The sequence below is a fragment of the Culex quinquefasciatus genome, chromosome 3 (assembly GCF_015732765.1).
Source record: "Culex quinquefasciatus strain JHB chromosome 3, VPISU_Cqui_1.0_pri_paternal, whole genome shotgun sequence".
Lineage (NCBI taxonomy): Eukaryota > Metazoa > Arthropoda > Insecta > Diptera > Culicidae > Culex > Culex quinquefasciatus.
In genome coordinates, this window is record NC_051863.1 from 87776201 (window position 1) to 87797198 (window position 20998).

Sequence of the window (20998 nt, forward strand, 5' to 3'; positions counted from 1 at the left end):
CACGAGCGCCAGGAACCTGAAAACTTAGTAGGATAGGGTGTTTGGTCAGGATTCATCATAGAAGATGATGATGCGACCCAAAATCATAGTGTTTGTTGAAAGGTATTATATTTTATTCTCAAGGCAAACAATCGGATGCTGCGGATGAGACATTTCCCGTTTAACTGTTGTTAAATTTTTAATGAAATGGTTTAATCTTAGACAGCCAGCTGTGGAAAGATAAAACCAAAGCGATATGTAAATGAGGGTAAAATATGAACCTCAGCGAGTTATTTGGAGCGATCTACATACTTGATTATTTAATAAAACGTAAAGCGTACGATCGTGACAATCTGCGATGCGACATAAATGCTACATAACGGAAGGAGATCTATTGAAATCGCGAAATCGTGAAGAGATAATTGAAAACAAAGGCTATAATAACGAAAATAGCTTTAATTTAACGATCGACCTTTAATTAAAAAACGCGGCGATGACGAGATGTCTGTATTTAACGAATTTCATGTGCAAAAAAAAATCTGCAAACCCGACGGTCACGGCGAAACCGACAGAATGCACAGAATCAATTGTCAGATCACACAAACCACCCGAAAGAAACACTAAAAAAATGAAAAATAAAAATGCACGCACACATAAGGGGAGAAAACAAACAAGTCGACGACGACGAAAATCAAGCGCGACGGACGCGACGCGAACCGGCAGTAGGCAAAGGCAAGCTTCCCTGCACCGTGCGGTACACGCGGTTCACTTGTACCTCGGGTTTGCTTTGCGCCTGCTTTGTTCGGTTTACACCCGTACCCGACTCACACGAACCGAGGGTATTTTGGTTCATCGTACCAGCGCACCACGACACTCTCGGTTCGCCGCGTCGGTTTTGTGTCTGGCACTCACCCATGGAATGAACCCGGTATATGAGCCAATGTGCTTCACTCGTTACGAGCCGAGGTACGTGCCGTGGTACGCGCTGGCGGTACAAAACGGGTTCGACACGTACCACGGCACGCTGGGTTCATGCCATGGGTGAATGCCAGACACAAAACCGATGGGGCGAGCCGAGAGTGTCGTGGTGCGCTGGTACGATGTACCAAGATACCAATACACAAATGGGTTCCAAGATACCAATACACAAATGGGTTCAGCAACAAAGATTCGATTCTACAAGAGATAGTTTCTTAAAATACAACTTTGTGAAAGATTATAATCAGAAGAAAAGAAGAGATTTTTTTAGCGGAGAAATTATTGTTAAATTGAAATTAAAGAGCGACGTAATAAATTGGGATGATTAGCCAAGTATGAGCAAGCATGACCGGCGTTCTTTTATTACGTAACGCAAAATTTAGTATTTTTGACCCCATCCCCCTACGTAACAAATCGTAACATATGAGCGACCCCCATAACTGCGTTACGTAAAAAAAGAACGCTCCCTAACTTCGTATTAGTATGGAATGCAATTAAAAGTTTATAGTAATAAGAAAAGAAGAAAATTAAGAAAAAGAACATTAATATTAGGATTTAGATAACCACAACAGTTCCATTTTGCTCTCTTTTCTCACACTTCCATACACACATACAGTCATTCACATCCACACACACTGAGCTTTAAATGGAACAAACTCACCAGGAATAATGTTAATACGGTTAATACAGCTGAGTCTGCAAAAACGACTTCCAAGGCATTTGCAGACTTTTTCCTCATTGATGCAGATTCTCACATCAATGATTTGGCATCCACGAACACGCCGCAAAGCTCGCTCGAGAGAGCAAAAACTTCTCTCTCCAACCTCAGCAAGTCATGCTCCCGTCGACCGGAACCACGCCAGTACCGCCGCCTACAGCTCTCGGTTGCTCCTCCTTACACCAATGCGAAAGCACTGATGAAGCGTAGCATCCAAACTTGAACCAACGTATACAAAAAAAAATCTTTACCTATTTTTAGTACCCCTGGTAGTGCGAAACTTTCTTTTCTTCTTCTTTATCACTCCATATTTTGAGATAAAAAAAAATTTAAGAAATAAACAAAACAAAACCTAACGAAAAATTCTCATTATTTTTTGTTAAACCTATAGCCTCTAAATTCAAACAGATGTACAGAAAAATAAACCTCAGCTATATGAACATGCAGCTAAGCATTTTAAAAAAGTTCTAAGTTGAAACAAACTCACCTGGAATTTTTATAGCGTCCGTTAAAGATCGATTAACATAATTTTGGTAGCAATGCGATTAATCTTCAAATTAATTAAATTTAAATACAGTTTAATAATGGAAAGTTCTCACCGAGATTTCTCCTACCCTTCAGCTTCTCAAAAACGTTTCGACTTTTTCGTGCTCGGACAGAAACCGCTATTAACACTAATTTTTAATTGTACTTTTATTAATGAAATATTAAAAAAAGTTAGCCTTCATGATCGAATTGACATATAAAATCAATTTGCATAATTTCAGTCTGAAATTTTAAAGAAACACAGTAACTATCAAAGATACCCTGGTTTTTAAATAAACAATTTTCAAAGTAACTATTTTTTAAAGCTCTTTTGAATTTTTTTCAGAGGACGTATATGGAAATTATGTGATCCAGCCCAGTACACACTTTAAACATATATTTTTTTTTTTTTGAATTAAATATACTTTATTGAATCTTTCTTATAATAATTACATTTGGTTTACATAATAAGTGGTCAGCTGTGGCTCTTCAGCTTTAGTTTGCTTTTCGTGATTTAAACACTGTTCATTTTTATAACTTTAAAAGTATATGATTTATCATTTTTGTAACACTAGGTACAATGAGGAAAAAAATGTTAAGAAAACATAACCTAACCTAAAACTAACTTAATCTTACCATAAACTAAACCAATCCTTGAATCAAGGGGTATTCAGATATAGCACATTTTTCCCTGAATTTCAAACATTTTTCTTGAATCTTCTGATCCAACATTTTAACTTCTGCTAATTCATGAACCTCACTTGATCTTGTCCAGCCAGGAACATTCAAAACCATTTTGAGTACCTTGTTTTGGACACGCTGGAGCTTCAATTTATGAGTTCTAGCGCAACACTCCCAAACAGGTACTGCATACTCAATAACGGGGTAAATTATTTGTTTGTAAACTGCTAACTTATTTTTCAAAGATAGCTTTGATTTTCTGTTAATTAAAGGATACAAACACCTGATGAGAATGCTGCACTTGTTCAATATTTTATCTACATGCTGCCGAAACAAAAGTTTCGAGTCAAGTATGAGACCTAAATAGACAACTTCCTTTGACCAGGGTATCGAAACATCATTCATTTTAATCAAAACATCATCCTTTGGGACAAATCTGGCCGATTTGGAAAGTGGAAAAATGATGGTTTGAGTTTTGGCTGCATTTATGCGAATTTTCCAGTCGCCAAAGTATTCGGAAAGAACGTCAAGACCCTTCTGAAGACGGCCAACTAAATATCTGGTTATTTTACCCTTATAAATAACGGCAGTGTCATCAGCAAAAAGTGACAACACACCATTACCAGGAAGAGTAGGCAAATCAGATGTAAAAATATTGTACAGAAGTGGGCCAAGAATACTTCCTTGGGGAACCCCAGCATCAATGTTGAATAATCCAGAAGCAATCCCATTCAGAAAAACCTTGAACGATCTCTCCGAAAGATAGTGCTGGATAATTTTGATAAGATACATTGGAAAACCGTATAAATACAGTTTATGTATCAAACCATCATGCCAAACATTGTCAAAAGCCTTCTCAACATCCAACAAAGCCATAGCAGTTGATTTAGACTCAAGCTTGTTCTGCTTGATGATTTTAGTTACTCTCGTAAGCTGATGAGCAGTATTATGTCCCTTTCGGAAGCCAAACTGCTCGTTCAAAATTATATTATTATCGTTGGTAAAATCCAAAAGCCTTGAATAGATGACCTTCTCAAAGAGTTTGGACAGACTACTCAAAAGACTAATGGGACGATAACTTGTTGGCGATGTTGGATCTTTTGAGGCTTCAAAATTGGTATGACTTTGCCCAGCTTCCAATTGGTGGGGAAGTAACCAAGTTGCAAACATTTATTGAAAATATTGGCTAGATGTTGAAAGAACTGATCACTCTGTTTTTCAACACTAGATTAAAATGTTATCAAAGCCTGGAGCTTTCATATTTTTCATTTGTTTAACTGCAACTTTGACTTCCTCACCAGAAACATGGGAATCTGCAGGAAATTCAAAGGTAGAGTCATTGATTGTTGAAATACTATTGGCAACTGATGTTTCTTTACGGCTGGTCATGGAAGCGCCAAGATTATGTGAACTAACAAAATGAAGCCCAAGTGCATTTGCCTTTTCCTCGGATGTAATCAAAGGAGAATCCTCAACAATAAGAGGAGGAATAGGCTTTGGTTTGTTTTTAAGAACTTTTGAAAGTTTCCAAAATGGTTTTGAATAATTCCCAAGCTGGCTTACATGTTTTGAAAATTCTTGATTTCTGATATTGTCAAGTCGGTCTTGTATGATTTTGTTCAAATTGTTCACTGAAATCTTTTGTCATAGTCCCCAGTCCGTTGATATTGTCTCCTATAAACATTCCTAAGTCTAATCAAGTGTTTAGTATCTACGTCAATATCAGTTACCTTAAAATTAACAGGAACCTCCCGAACGTTGGCAGCCTCTGCTTGGTTGATAGCCTGCTGGATCACCTCCAGCGAACGATCAATATCGGCAGAAGTTTCCGGGTGTTGATCATAGTCGATGTTGCTGTCGACCACTTGCTGAAACTGCTGCCAGTCAACGTTGTGGTAATCTTTCCGGGTTGGTTGCCGCTGCGGAGTAACGGAAGCTCCAACCTCCACAACCACCGGATAGTGATCAGAACTCAACTCTTCAAACACCTCAGGATGAGCCACGTTCTCAGCCATATTGGTAATGAAGAAGTCGATGATTGAGTGATTCCCAGACCGAGCCACCCTCGTTGGACGATCCGGACTCACAACGTTGTAGTATCCGTTTTGCAGATCGTTGTGCAGAATCACTCCGTTCCGATTCCTCCTGCTGTTGCCCCAAACTTCATGCTTCGCGTTGAGGTCACCAGCGATGATGTACTTTGCGCTCCGCCGTGTCAGCTTCTGGATATCGCTCTTCAGTTTTGCTGCTGAACCATCTCTGGCATTCACCTGACGTGGGCAGTATGCAGCAATGAAGAGTACTGGGCCAACCGAAGTGGGAATTTCCACTCCAACGGCCTCGATGATGTCCAGCTTAAAGTGTGGCAGCCGGCGTGGCTTGAGATCACGATGAACAGCGACAAGCACACCTCCTCCTCCAGAGGTGGTCCTATCGAGCTGCGTCGCGATCTTGTAGTTTTGCAGATAAACTTTTTCACCGGGCTTCAGATGAGTTTCCGTGATGGCAGCTACGTCGATCTCCTTCTCGCGAAGAAAATCCACCAGCTCTAAATTCTTCCTCCTAATGGAGCAAGCGTTCCAATTCAGCAGCTTGAGGGACCTACGATCCATACTGGATGACGAACGAGGTCAGCACTTCAATCTGCTGGGTCTTGGTTTTGCATCCACGCAGTGCAGCGGACATCTGTTTGAAAATATTGAGGAGTTCGGTTGAGGTGTAAAGATCATTACCATTTTCCTCAACTGCTGGTTCTTGGGTTGGTCTTGGCTCCTGGCTGAAGCCCGGTGGTGGCGGTCTCGGCTCCTGGCTGGAACCCGGCCGTGGATGATTCATCTCAGCTCTCTTCCTGGGATCCAACGGCAACGGTGCCAAGTTCGGGACCTGGCGTCGCGGTTGAAGAGGTGGAAAATTTTGCTCCACCAGGGCTGGAGGAGTTCTACGACGCTGAGGCTGATTCTTCGTCGATGCTTGCTGCCGAATTTTCACGAACTCAGCTCTCTTGGGGCACTTTCGGTCGGTTGACGAGTGCTCACCGTTGCAGTTGAGGCACTTCACCAGCGAATCTTGGATGCACTGGGATGTGATGTGCGCATCGGTACCACATTTGGCGCAACGACGCTTCAGGTGGCAGTTCTTACCTCCGTGCCCGAAACCCAGGCAGTTGAAGCATTGTGTGACGTCACGATGCACTGGTCGGTATCGCTCCCACGACACGATAATGTTGAAAACCGCTCGAATTGCCTTCAGCTCAGGAAGCGTCGTCGATCCCTTAGCCAAATGCAGCAGGTAGAGCTGGTCACGGTACTTGATGTCTTTGTTGCGTCGGCTCATTTTGTGCACGGCCAACACATCCAGTTTCAAAACTTTTAGCTCGGCAGCTAATTCCTCCACTGGCATGTCGTACAGACCTCTGACGACGATTTTGTACGGCTTATCCATGACGACATCATGGGTAAAGTACTCCGCCTCGTTTTCGGTCAAGTAATCCTTGACCAGTTGATAGTGCTGCCTGGATTGCACCAGCACCTTAAATCCGTCCTGACACAGACGAATGTTGCCTAGGACTTTCCCAGACTTGATGAGTTCAACCAGCCCCGCTCGAAAGTCGATCGTTGCTGCTGATTGCCGCACATAAAAAGGAGGCAGTTTCTCCTTTCGCTGTTTCACTTCATTCTCCTTTGCTTCCGCTACCTGGTCCTCGTCAGGCAGTCCAGCAAACTTGTTGTTCTTCAATAGCTGCTCCTCGTGCGACGAAGAGTTCTCCTCCTCCTCATCCATCGGTACAGTACCGTCGCTCTTTTTCGTCTTTTTGCTGTTCGATGTCACTTCCAAAAGCACCTTCCTTTTGGAAATCCCCGGTTTTTGGCCATCAGTTGAGGCCTCAACCTTCCTTTTGGAAATTCCCACTTTTTTGCCTGCTTGAGCCGCAGGTAGGGCAATATTGCCGGCGTTTTGCGCCGGGACGCGACGAGTCATGTTGATTCAGACAACCTTCACCAACGAATGCTCGGATAACAATGACTTTAAACATATAAATCATGAGAAAATTCTAATATTTGAAAAATAATTTAAAATTTTATCAATTATTTCACCTCGATTTAGGCTATTTAAAAAAATAGACTTGTTGAATGATATTATTTAAGGATCCACTACAAGCAATATTTTCTGCTTTGACTTTTTACGGAAATCGTCATGACTCTGAATAGAAAATAGTTAGAGTACTAATACAAAAGTGGGATTCTAACTGTTTTCAAAAGTGGGATTCTAACTGTTTTCTTTTCAGAGTTATGAAAATTTCCGTAAAAAGTCTAAGCAAAATGTTCGCGTGTAGTGGATCTTCAAGAGATCAACACATTAAGAGAAATTGTAAACATTGAAGCATAGATTATCATTCTGTGATTCTGTGATATATCTAAAAATTCAATAATTATTTCAAAATTAGTTGCAACTTATGTTCGATATTTTTTGTCAGTTTCAAATGTTTTCAGCAGGACACTTTGATTTATTATAATAGTTGATTGATATAATAGTTGATAAGTTATTAGTAGAGTTAAAATGTCAATTTTAAAAATATTTTTAAAACATTTTTTTTTTCGTTAAGTACTGATAGTGAACCTTTATTTTCCTATTAAAAAATGGATCTACTTAAAACCTTAGCAATTCTATGGTAACATACTGACATTTAGCTAAATTACGTTTAAATAAGTTTTATATTGAATTTTCAGAGTTATGTAAACTTTTCTACTAAGTAGTTAGTAAACTTTATATTCAATCCAAATTATTTTTTTAATCAGTCAAAGATGCATATTTGGAATTGGGAGGCTGGATTTATGGTGATTTGTCAACAAATAACTTTGTTTATGTCAATTTTTCGAAAGGTGTACAAATTTTTTTCCCCCTTTCTGATTTTTGTAATAGTATTTTTTATAGAACTTTTTATAGAAATCATCTTTTCATGAGCTTTTTGTAGCAAAACGTAGTACTAGGTTTCCGTAAAATTTTAAAGTGTTAACATGTTTCATCACAACATGTGCATAGTGCTCAAGGGGTGTAAATACTTTTTTTACATACTGTAAATACTGTAAGCAAAAAGAGACAGTAAAGAACAATTTTAATATGTTTTAATTTTTTGACTACACCCAAAGTTAAAGAACGAGGGGATAGTCCTCCCAAAAAGAAACGTGAGGAAAGTTCTATTTTGCGTGAGTAAAGACCTCTCGCGTGTTCATTCGTTCATTGAAACAGTTCATCCTATTGAGTGGCTTATATGGACAAATGACCGCCACTTAGTCACCGAACCATGGTGGCCCATACGACAAAGGCACGGTTCAATATGTCGAAGGTCTTGGGTTCGAGTCTCGGTACCGGTACTTTTTTTTTGATGGATGAACTTTTTTGGAAAATGAACCCATGAGTAAAGTACTCTCGGTAATTTCCTCTCCGTCCGCTCACAGTACCATTTTACTACCGAACCGTGCTCTTTATCCTCTCGTATGCCGATGCCCAGTTGTGGGTGTACACAGCCACAATTGTTTACTATTTTATAAGTTATGACACTATAGTATAGTGTATACATACATTGACAAGAGAGGATTAATAGATTATCATTCTGTGATCTTAGTGAAATAACATAATAAGAGCTTTCCAATCTTAATAAAAATGCTTCGAAAACATCATGACATCTGATAAATATCTTTATCCAAAAAATAAATTGAATAAAAAAATGTCAACGCAGTGCACGCGATTCAATAAATAAAATTAAAAAAATTTGGAAATTAACCTGAATTGTAACAAATATTAAACAATTAATAAGTTCATAAATTAAATTAATTTTTTCGATAACTCCGACTCCGGGTCTATCAGAAATTTACGACTCCGGCTTCGACTCCGACTCCAGCTCATACAATTTAGCCGACTCCGACTCCAGCTATTCGAGTTTTGACGACTCCGACTCCGACTCCAGGTCCCCAAAAAAACCCGACTCCACCGACTCCGGCTCCGACTCCGACTCCACAGCCCTGCTTCAAATATTCTATTATTCATAATTCATCGCGTAAAAAAATCCTTTTGTATATCTTCAAATCTTACAAACAGAAGGGAAAATCTCCACAGAACTTGTAGAAATGTTCACAATTCATGAAAAGAAAAGACTATGAATTCAATAGCATGTTTAAAATGACCTTTCTTACTATTTTCTTCAAAAACAAAACCAAAGCCAAACCAAAACAAACACATACACAATAACGAACACACACACAATGACAAACACACACACACAATACCAAACACAAACAATGGCAAACACAATAACAAACACACACACAATGACAAACTCACACAATGACAAACTCGCAGACAATGACAAACACACATAAAAAAATCAAATCAAATTATTCGCTCTACAGCATTGCCTTGGCGTTCTCGATTGTGAGATTTCTACTCGAAACTAGGTGTCCGAAGGCTTGATTGTTGTGGCAATTGCAAACCTCTTTTTACACCTTAGCTTCCATCCAACCGGGATTCGAACTGACAACCTTTGGATTGTTAGTCCAACTGCCTACCAGCGACTTCACCGAGACAGGACCCAGGGAGACGACTCCTCCACCTGGATTGAGCTAACGACCTAACCTTTATAGGTTAGTCTGGGGCCAACATTTACTTCCTGTCCGACGGAAGGCGTGATCAGACAAATCTCGTCTCGAAAAATGCCACCGGGACCGTCTGGGATCGAACCCAGGCCGCGACAAACATACATACAATGGTAAAAACACGTAATGACAAATACACACACAATAACAGACACGCAAACAATAACAAACACACACACAATGAGCAATTCTCTGAGATTTCGGTCATTCGATTTTTTAATTTTCAATCCGGCTGAAACTTTTTTGGTGCCTTCGGTATGCCCAATGAAGCCATTTTGCATCATTAGTTTGTCCATATAATTTTCCACACAAATTTGGCAGCTGTCCATACAAAAATGATATGTGTATCTTTTGAAGCAATTTTTTGATCGATTTGGTGTCTTCGGTAAAGTTGTAGGTATGGATATGGACTACACTGAAAAAAATGATACACGGTGAAAAAAATTTGGTGATTTTTAATTTCACTTTTTGTCACTAAAACTTGATTTGCAAAAAAACACTATTTTTATTTTTTTTTTCTTTTTTGATATGTTTTAGAGGACATAAAATGCCGACTTTTCAGAAATTTCCAGAATGGACAAAAAATCTTTAACCGAGTTATGATTTTTTGAATCAATACAGATTTTTTCAAAAAATCGAAATATTGGTCACAAAAATTTTTCAACATCATTTTTCGATGTAAAATCGATTTTGCAATCAAAAAGTACTTTAGTGATTTTTTGATAAAGTGCACCGTTTTCAAGTTATAACCATTTTTAGGTAACTTTTTTGAAAATAGTCGCAGTTTTTCATTTTTTAAAATTAGTGCCCATGTTTGCCCACCTTCGAAAATTTTTTTTTTGAAAAGCTGAGAAAATTCTCTATATTTTGCTTTATTGAACTTTGTTGATACGACCCATAGTTGCTGAGATATTGCCATGCAAAGGTTAAAAAACAGGAAAATTGATGTTTTCCAAGTCTCACTCAAACAACTCACCATTTTCTAATGTCGATATCTCAGCAACTATAAATCCGATTTACAATGTTAAAACATGAAACAGTCGTAAAGTTTTCCGATCTTTTCGAAAAAAATATTTTCAAAAATTTAAAATCAAGACTAACATTTTAAACGGGCCAAGCATTCAATATTACGCCCATTTGAAATGTTAGTCTTGATTTTAAATTTTTGAAAATTTTTTTTCGAAAAGATCGGAAAATTCACGAATGTTTCATGTTTTAACATTGTAAATCGGATTTATAGCTGAGATATCGACATTAGAAAATGGTGAGTTGTTTGGTGACCAGAAAACATCAATTTTCCTGTTTTTAACCTTTGCATGGCAATATCTCAGCAACTATGGGTCGTATCAACAAAGTTCAATAAAGCAAATATAGAGAATTTTCTCAGCTTTTCAAAAATATTTTTTCAAGGTGGGCAAACATGGGCACTAATTTAAAAAATGAAAAACTGCGACTTTTTCAAAGTTACCTAAAATGGTTATAACTTGATAACGGTGCACTTTATCAAAAATCACTATAGTAATTTTTGATTGCAAATTCGATTTTACATCGAAAAATGAAGTTGAAAAATGTTTGCGATCAATATTTCGATTTTTGAAAAAATCTGTTATTCAAAATCATAACTCGGTCAAAGATTGCCCATTCTGGAAATTTCTGAAAAGTTGGCATTTTATGTCCTTAAACACATAAAAAAATGAAAATAGTGTTTTTGCAAATCAAGTTTTAGTGACAAAAGTGAAATTAAAAATCACCAAAAAAACAACGTGTATAACTTTTTCAGTGTAGTCCATATCCATACCCACAACTTTGCCGAAGACACCAAATCGATCAAAAATTGCTTCAAAGATACAGAATTTTGAATTTTCACATATCATTTTGTATGGACAGCTGCCAAATTTGTATGGAAAATTATATGGACAAACTAATGATGCAAAATGGCTTCATTGGGCATACCGAAGGCACCAAAAAAGTTTAAGCCGGATTAAAAAATACAAAAATTAAAAATTAAAGAAAAAAGACCGATTCCGTAGAGAACTGCTCAATAACAAACACACACAGTAGCAATCAAACACACAATGACAAAAACACACACACAATAACAAACACATACACAATAACAAACACACACACACCACACACACACACACACACACACAATAACAAACACACACAATGGCAATCACGCACACAATGACAAAAACACACGATAGCAATCAAACACACAATGACAAACATACACACAATGATAAACACATACACAATGACAAACACACATGCAATGGCACGACAATGTCGTACGACTTTCGCGTGAATGTCATACGTTTTTGCACCAAAATGTCGTGTGTGTCGTGCGATCGATAATCTAAATTGTTCGACATTGTCGTACGACATTCGACAGACGTCGTACGGTTTTGTTATTTAGGATGTCGTGCCTTTGTCGTGCTCTGTGATTTTGATTATTATTTAGATTTTTTTTACAATGGATTGGCACTTTTTGAAGAAAATAAATTCACTTTCCTTGCACTCGTGGTTTACCTGACTCTCCCAGTGGAGTTTGGTAGGTTGCCAAGATGGTGCTGAAGGAGTTGGCCGGTGGATTGAAGAAGGTCGGTTCAGGCGTTTCTTTCGCCAAGATCGCCTTGTCCAATTCGTCATAGACGCCGTGAGTGTACAGCAGCCGGCGACGGCTCTTTCGAACGCTTCCAGTTTTTGGCGTCCATCACGGGTGTGACGGTTTCCTTCTACGTGTTGGTTTTGACCACGTTTGCAGATGTTTTGGGACCGGGAGTGCGCAAAGGCAACGGTCCCATCTCAGTTCGGCGAGTCAAAACAAATGCGGTGGATATAACCCAGTCAGTTCAATTCGAATTCTGAAACGGAATCTAATTAGATTCTAATTATAATCCGTTTCAAATGCAACAACCGGTTCCGTGTAGTTTTTGCAGTGCATAAATATTACTTCAGATGCACTGGAAAATATAGATTGTATAAACGATATATAAACAAAAACAGTCAAAATTGTTCAACCAATTATTTAATTAAATGAAAATTCGTGTTTGTAAGTTTTTCAAAAGCAAAAAAAAACAATGAAGTCTGAGAATTCTTGTTTTACACCTTGAAAAATCCTCAAGTCAAAATATGAAGTTTTGAACATATTTATTTCAAAGCTTTTTTGAGCAATTCTAGCGACGCCCTAGGGATCGTGTATGAACCACGTGGCCTTCAAATTTAAAATATTCGACCCCAACTTCGCCTCACCTTGCGTGGCGTTTTCTTCATACAAAATTTCTACTTTTCATACGGAGCGTGTTCCCGCCTACTCTACCAGGTCGGAAAATAATCTGGTAAATTTGAGTGTCTGGCGCAGCCGGACGCTTGTCATGCAGTTCAGACACAATTTGTACACTTCTTTTAAGGCGAGTACGGAGTTCAGAAGGAAAGGTGTCAAGAAACAGCTTTACGAACAGCAGAACAAAGGAGAGGGAGCGATTTCTTGGGGCATTTCTTCACCCTCTCTGGCTTGCTCTCGCCGCCGCTGCTGCCCATTTAATTTATTTTTCTTGACCGGTTCCTTCCAAAGTGCATAAACAGCTTTAGCCAGGTTTTACGTAACGCCCGACGAATCTGCCCCCTCTCATTTCCGTCTGGGTAGCTTCTTTACTGTAATCGGATCCGCACAGAAAGTGATAAAAATGGTTAAATCTAACTATTTTTTTTCAGTGCCGCTACTTTAGTTGTTACACTCTTGCTAATTTCTGGCACAGGATATGATCTGATGTTGCGAAACCGATCCAAGCAAATAATAAAGAAAAAATATTCCAAGGATTTGACTTCGGACTCATCTTCTGGCTTTGGATGTACTACGTATGACCTTACTCAAGTTATTCCAGAGAAAAGCAGCAAACCAAATTGTGATGTGTTTGGAGTTCCTACTGGAATAAATAACAATAATTCAGATGAAAATCTTGCCATCGGACCAGTCAGTTCAAGAGAAGAAAAACTAAGTAGTTAATCCACCAAACTTGTATTTCGTAAAGTTCAACATTTCTTTATTACAGGTGTTTGGTCTGAATTGTTGCTGTTCTTTTCAACTGTAACTAACTTCAAGGCTATATGCGATAAAAATGTAGGCAATGACACAATTCCATCAATTCATGGACTACGTGCTATATCGATGTTATGGGTGATTTTAGGTAATTTTATTGTTACAATGTATTATCTAACTTTTCTCAAAGCAACAAAATAATCATTTCCTTTCTACCTAATGAAACGTACAGCCACACCTCATACACGGAAAAGTTTACTGTTCGATCCATGTTCAAAAAATCATTAAAAAATATCTCTAACGGCACAATACAAACTCTATAACTGTTCTGTGTGGCAAATCGTGAACAAGCGGTCACGAAATTCGTAACCACGAACAAAGTGTTCAAATTGCATGGTACGTTTTTCAAACGTTTCATGAACGCTTGTTCACGATTTTAGGAACTCATTTTTCTCCGTGTATGCAGCGAACAGAGCCAGCTTATTTGTTCATAGGTCGCGACATGTGTCTTTTAGCTTTGCTGCAAATCCGCTATTGCAACCGTTAGACTGAATTTTCATGGATTTTTTAGAGACCTACATCGTAAGCGGCTTACGATGATCGTGGTCATATTTCGCTGAAAACTGATATTTTTCAATCGGATTAAGAGTCAAAATATCACGCAGCAAAATTTGGTATTTTCAAATCAATTATACAATAACAATAACTACGATTTATCTATTTGATAAATTTGTTTTATAATTCTAGTAAAAAATATTGTCGGAACAATAAAAAAAAGTTATTGTTTTGATAAACAATTTATTGCCTCAATTGACAGCTTTTTTTTTTTGGGCAATTGGGTTAAGTTTACTGCGACCACCTGAGACTCTCCAGGCTTGCAAAATGTACCGTCAAGTAACATTTTTTCTGTGACATTCATGCTGTCGTGCAGCACCTACCGTCACACTAACCATTTGTGACGAAACCGTCGATGATGCGTTGCGCGAAAGTCGTCGCAAATACATGCCAAAATCGTCACGCTACCATCGCTACACTACGTTCATCGCACGACGGTAGTCTTTGATGGTCAACGATGATGTTCATGTCGACTATCGTCTTTTCGAGTGTAGTTGTTGACGACAAAAGCTTCAGTGAATGAGTGTGAGTGCAATGAGATAAAGAGACTGTCAAGTACGTGATAATTTCGAATAGCAAGTGATTGGTACTGGGGGGTCTACTGGGAATGTCTGCCTGTGTGGATCAATCGGACCGCGCACTGGACTTACAATCCAGAGGTCGGCAGTTCGAATCCCGAGGCTGACGCAAAAAAATCTGAGCGTAAATATAGGTACTCGGTGCCCTCTCCCGTGCCATACCTTCACACTTAGAAGATTCGGGAGGCGGAGTCTTGTCGCAAAAAGAACGATACACGCCTGTTGATCCGTTGACGAAACCGCAAGGTTTAAGAGGGCCACATCATAAAGTGTTACGTCGATTCCGTTTTCCGGGTACTGGGGGCGTCAGCTATCACCCCACGCAAGGTTCGGGATCCACGGGCGCGCGAGCCACCACGGACCAAATATTTTGCCTCCGGTAGATCCTCTGAAAATGCCGCGAGTACAACGTGCCCACACATCACATTTTCATTGACTTCAGACAGCCTATGACACGGTCGACCGCGAGCAGCTATGGCAGATTATGCACGACAACGGTTTTCCGGACAAACTGACACGGCTGGTCAAGGCAACCATGGAGCGAGTAATGCTATGTGCATGTATCGGGGGAATTATCGGAACCCTTTGAATCACGGCGAGGGTTGTCGTTGTGGTGATGGATTATCTTGTCTTCTGTTTAACATCGCCCTAGAAGGTGTTATACGAAGAGCGGTCATTGACACGAGTGGCACGATATTCTTCGAGTCGTTTCAACTGCTTGGTTTTGCTGATGACAACGATATTATAGCAAGAAGTCAAGAGAAGGTGATGAAAAATCTACATCGGACTGAAAGCAGCAGCCATGCAGATTGGACTGGCGATGAATGCGACGAAAACAAAGTACATGAAAGGTCGAGGCTCCAAAGACGTGGGCCCCCCGTGTCTGACTCCCCTAGCAGTGGACGGTGACGAGCTGGAGGAGGTAGACGAGTTCGTGTGCTTGAGATCCCTGGTGACGGCCAATAACAACACCAGTAGGTCGATCCAGACTCGTATTTATGCAGGAAATCGTGCATACTTTGAAGTACGGAAGACCCTGACATCCGACGTCGCACGAAGTTAGCAATCTACAAGACACTCATTAGACCAGTCGTCATCTTCGGCCACGAAACTTGGACTATGCTGAAAGAGGATGAACGCGCCCTTGGAGTCTTTGAACGGAAGGTGCTACGGACGATCTATGGAGGCGTGCGGACTGTTAACGGTGAATGGCGTAGGCGCATGAACCACGAGCTGCACGCTTTGCTTGGAGGTCCGACAATCGTCCAAGAGGTGGAGGTCGGGCGACTTAGGTGGCCTGGTCACGTTGCGAGAATGCACGATGACAGTCCCGTTAAAATGATCTTCGACCGCGACCAACTGGAAGGTGGTAGAGGACGAAAACCGGGAGAACAGCGAGCACGATGGGGTGATCAGGCCAGGCGAAATATCCGGAAAATCTGCAACTTAGAAGATTGGAGACAAACAGCCCAGGATCGAGAAATATGGAGGCGTCTCCTTGTCACAGCACGGGCTTCCCTCAGAGCCCTATGCTGATTAGTTTGGTATGTATGGGTATTGGGGGATTTTTATTATAACGTCAGCATCGCACCTCTGCCGCGATTGGACGCTAAAAGTTTTTTCTAAGCCGGGCAGAGTTCGACCGAAACAGTGTTTTTGTCTCTATTGTTTGCTTCCAATCACGCGTCGCGAACTCGTCGCGATTGTAAAAGATGGGAAGACAAAATACGATCCGCATCGATTATGGTGACCTACCGAACAAACCGAAAAACTCGGCCTCAAACGCGGTGAAGTGATCCGCATCCACCCTGACTGAAAAGTTCGTCGGACGTCCGTCGTTTGTCGTCCGTGCAATCGTACGACGTCGCACGACAATGTCGTGCGACTTTCGCGCGAATGTCATACGTTTTTGCACCAAAATGTCGTATTTGTCGTGCGATCGATGATCGAAATTGTACGACATTGTCGTACGACATTCGACCGACGTCGCACGGTTTTGTTATTTAGGATGTCGTGCCTTTGTCGTGTGATGTCATTTTGGGTTCCCTGACTGAAAAGTCCGTCCGACGTCCGTCGTTTGTCGTACGTGCAATCGTACGACGTCGCACGACAATGTCGTGCGACATTCGCACGAATGTCATACGTTTTTGCACCAAAATGTCGTATTTGTCGTGCGATCGATCATCGAAATTGTTCGACATTGTCGTACGACATTCGACCGACGTCGCACGGTTTTGTTATTTAGGATGTCGTGCTATTGTCGTGTGCTGTCATTTAGGAATTTTTAGGTTATTTTCGAAATAAAATTCATTTTATTTGTTGTTTTGCTGATTTTTATTGATATCTATTAGTTTTCACTGGCCTGGCACTTTGTTTTCCAAATATTCACTATCACTGCAGTCACAATTTTCCAAATTTCGCTTGATGATGGCCAATCTGGTATAATTCGTGTGCTGCCCCGTGAGTAGTTCGTTCACCTCCATCGCTTTCACTCAGAGGTTGTACTCGGCCGCAAGTTTGTTCTTTTTTCCAGGTCTTAGTATTGATAATGGCGATTTTGACATTCTCTAAAAATCAAACACCACCAACACTTTCATTGTCCTGTTTGGAGACTGTTTGATACAGATCTGAAATGAATTAAATAATAAAAAAATACTGTAACTAGGGGAACAGCATCTAATTCCAGCGTGCCTTTAATGTTGCCATATCAGCACTTTGACATTCAATTACAGCTCATAAAAAGCGTTTTCAACTGAAATCAAATGATAAATCGGCCAATAAGAAGTGAGCAAGCAATTTTCAATCAAAAGTTTTGAAAAATTAGTTGTTTGAATAGTTAAAATAAGTAAATTGGATGGAGTCAGAAGCGAGTGCTTATTTTGCTAAACATACGAGAATTTCTCCTATTTGCTACCTGGCGAAAATATTCAAATTATTTAAAATTTCTAGAAGTTAAGAATTTTAGAAATTAAGAATTTCAAAACATAAGAATTAATAAAATTTAAGAATTGTAGATAATAATTTTGTGTTTGTCAAATTTTCGATTCAATAATTTAATAATTTAAGAATTTAATAATTTAATAATTTAATAATTTAATAATTTAATAATTTAATAATTTAATAATTTAATAATTTAATAATTTAATAATTTAATAATTTAATAATTTAATAATTTAATAATTTAATAATTTAATAATTTAATAATTTAATAATTTAATAATTTAATAATTTAATAATTTAATAATTTAATAATTTAATAATTTAATAATTTAATAATTTAATAATTTAATAATTTAATAATTTAATAATTTAATAATTTAATAATTTAATAATTTAATAATTTAATAATTTAATAATTTAATAATTTAATAATTTAATAATTTAATAATTTAATAATTTAATAATTTAATAATTTAATAATTTAATAATTTAATAATTTAATAATTTAATAATTTAATAATTTAATAATTTAATAATTTAATAATTTAATAATTTCATAATTTAATAATTTAATAATTTAATAATTTAATAATTTAATAATTTAATAATTTAATAATTTAATAATTTAATAATTTAATAATTTAATAATTTAATAATTTAATAATTTAATAATTTAATAATTTAATAATTTAATAATTTAATAATTTAATAATTTAATAATTTAATAATTTAATAATTTAATAATTTAATAACTTAATAATTTAATAATTTAATAATTTAATAATTTAATAATTTAATAATTTAATAATTTAATAATTTAATAATTTAATAATTTAATAATTTAATAATTTAATAATTTAATAATTTAATAATTTAGTAATTTAATAATTTAATAATTTAATAATTTAATAATTTAATAATTTAATAATTTAATAAATTAATAATTTAATAATTTAATAATTTAATAATTTAATAATTTAATAATTTAATAATTTAATAATTTAATAATTTAATAATTTAATAATTTATAATTTAATAATTTAATAATTTAATAATTTAATAATTTAATAATTTAATAATTTAATAATTTAATAATTTAATAATTTAATAATTTAATAATTTAATAATTTAATAATTTAATAATTTAATAATTTAATAATTTAATAATTTAATAATTTAATAATTTAATAATTTAATAATTTAATAATTTAATAATTTAATAATTTAATAATTTAATAATTTAATAATTTAATAATTTAATAATTTAATAATTTAATAATTTAATAATTTAATAATTTAATAATTTAATAATTAAATAATTTAATAATTTTATAATTTAATAATTTTATAATTTAATAATTTAATAATTTAATAATTCCAGAGTTTTTTTTGATTAGGTCCTATAAACATATGAAAGACAATAGTTTATTGGTCCTTTTAAAAAAAAACTCAAGAATTTAATAATTTAATAATTTAATAATTTCATAATTTCTTAATTTCATAATTTCATAATTTAATAATTTAATAATTTAATAATATAATAATTTAATAATTTAATAATTTAATAATTCAATAATTTAATAATTTAATAATTTAATAATTTAATAATTTAATAATTTAATAATTTCATAATTTCATAATTTCATAATTTCATAATTTCATAATTTCATAATTTCATAATTTCATAATTTCTTAATTTCTTAATTTCATAATTTAATAGTTTAATAATTTATTTATTAAATTATTTAATAATTTATTTATTTATTTATAATTTTATGATTTTATAAATAACACCGACCAACAAAGTTTCTGCGCAGGTTCAATTCAAGGGGACCCCAAAAACATGTTTACTTTGTACTTTTCAAAAATTTCAAAAATATTTGGACAGAGCCGAATGGGTTTTCTCCAAAGTTTGTATGGAGAATTAGAGCTGTTCGCTACTCCCACAAACTTCATGCTGCCCCCTCGAGTTGAGCCAGGTTTCAGAATTTTAGAGTTTTATAATTTTTACTTAATTATTGTAAAATTTTTGAATACTAGAATTCCAGAAGTAAAGAATTTCAGAATTTTTGTGTTTGAGATTTAAAAAAAAGTTTTGGCTCGTAGAATTGAACAATTCAAGAATTATTTTTTTAATTATTTAATTGTTTAGAATTTGTGATTGCATTAGGTTTGGATCCCCCCTCCTGTCCTCCCCCACGCACATTTCCATCGTCCTCTTTTTTCCTCCCGGCACACCTCCACCGTTTAAAAAAACACGACTCACCCCAATCCGCTTTCGATCGCAGACCGGTTCCTTCCCGTCCCATCTTCCGGCATGATCCGCCGGGTTAACGATGTTTCACGTTCTCTTCCACCGTCGCGAAGGCTGAAATCAGGAAGTCTGGAACATAATGTTATGATTTATCCGCTCGCCCACTCCGGCCGGAACTTTCCAGCAAAAAAAGGAACGCAACTTACCAATCAACCAGCCAAAATCCTCACGAACCTTTACAACAATATTGTTTTTCTGATTTGATCAAGTCCGAACAAGATCAACTGAAGAGAACTGTCAAACTGTTTGCGTCGACGATAATCGACGTCGAATTGAAGGTAAATCGATGGAAAAAACAATGTCGAGCATGTCGAGTGTTTGTCGCACGTTTGTCGTCCTTTCGACCAATCGATATCGAAACGGTAAAATCAAAACCGTGCGACAACTCGTACGACGTGCGACATTTTTCAAACAGGGTTTTTAGGTTATCCCTGACTGAAAAGTCCGTCCGACGTCCGTCGTTTGTCGTACGTGCAATCGTACGACGTCGCACGACAATGTCGTGCGACATTCGCACGAATGTCATACGTTTTTGCACCAAAATGTCGTATTTGTCGTGCGATCGATCATCGAAATTGTTCGACATTGTCGTACGACATTCGACCGACGTCGCACGGTTTTGTTATTTAGGATGTCGTGCTATTGTCGTGTGCTGTCATTTTGGAATTTTTAGGTTATTTTCGAAATAAAATTCATTTTATTTGTTGTTTTGCTGATTTTTATTGATATCTATTAGTTTTCACTGGCCTGGCACTTTGTTTTACAAATATTCACTATCACTGCAGTCACAATTTTCCAAATTTCGCTTGATGATGGCCAATCCGGTAGAATTCGTGTGCTGCCCCGTGAGTAGTTCGTTCACCTCCATCGCTTTCACTCAGAGGTTGTACTCGGCCGCAAGTTTGTTCTTTTTTTCTAGGTCTTAGTATTGATAATGGCGATTTTGACATTCTCTAAAAATCAAACACCACCAAC

The 20998-nt window shown here is 36.8% G+C and overlaps 1 protein-coding gene and 1 long non-coding RNA gene across 8 annotated transcripts in view; one reads left to right on the top strand and one right to left on the bottom strand.

Annotated features, from left to right (window-relative positions):
• LOC119770455 (nose resistant to fluoxetine protein 6) overlaps positions 1-20998 on the top strand; it is a 241576-nt gene that overhangs the window by 121506 nt on the left and 99072 nt on the right. For all 7 annotated transcript variants that reach the window (XM_038265403.1, XM_038265406.1, XM_038265405.1 and 4 more), the window contains 2 exons: positions 13252-13535; positions 13590-13724. In XM_038265403.1, coding sequence (XP_038121331.1) covers positions 13252-13535; positions 13590-13724 — 419 coding nt within the window. The remainder of the gene's footprint in view (positions 1-13251; positions 13536-13589; positions 13725-20998) is intronic.
• LOC119770463 lies at positions 17085-20316 on the bottom strand. Its single transcript, XR_005278837.1, has 3 exons — positions 20170-20316; positions 19976-20092; positions 17085-17396 (listed from the first exon to the last, which is right to left on the bottom strand). It is a non-coding gene; the product is annotated as an uncharacterized LOC119770463 (long non-coding RNA).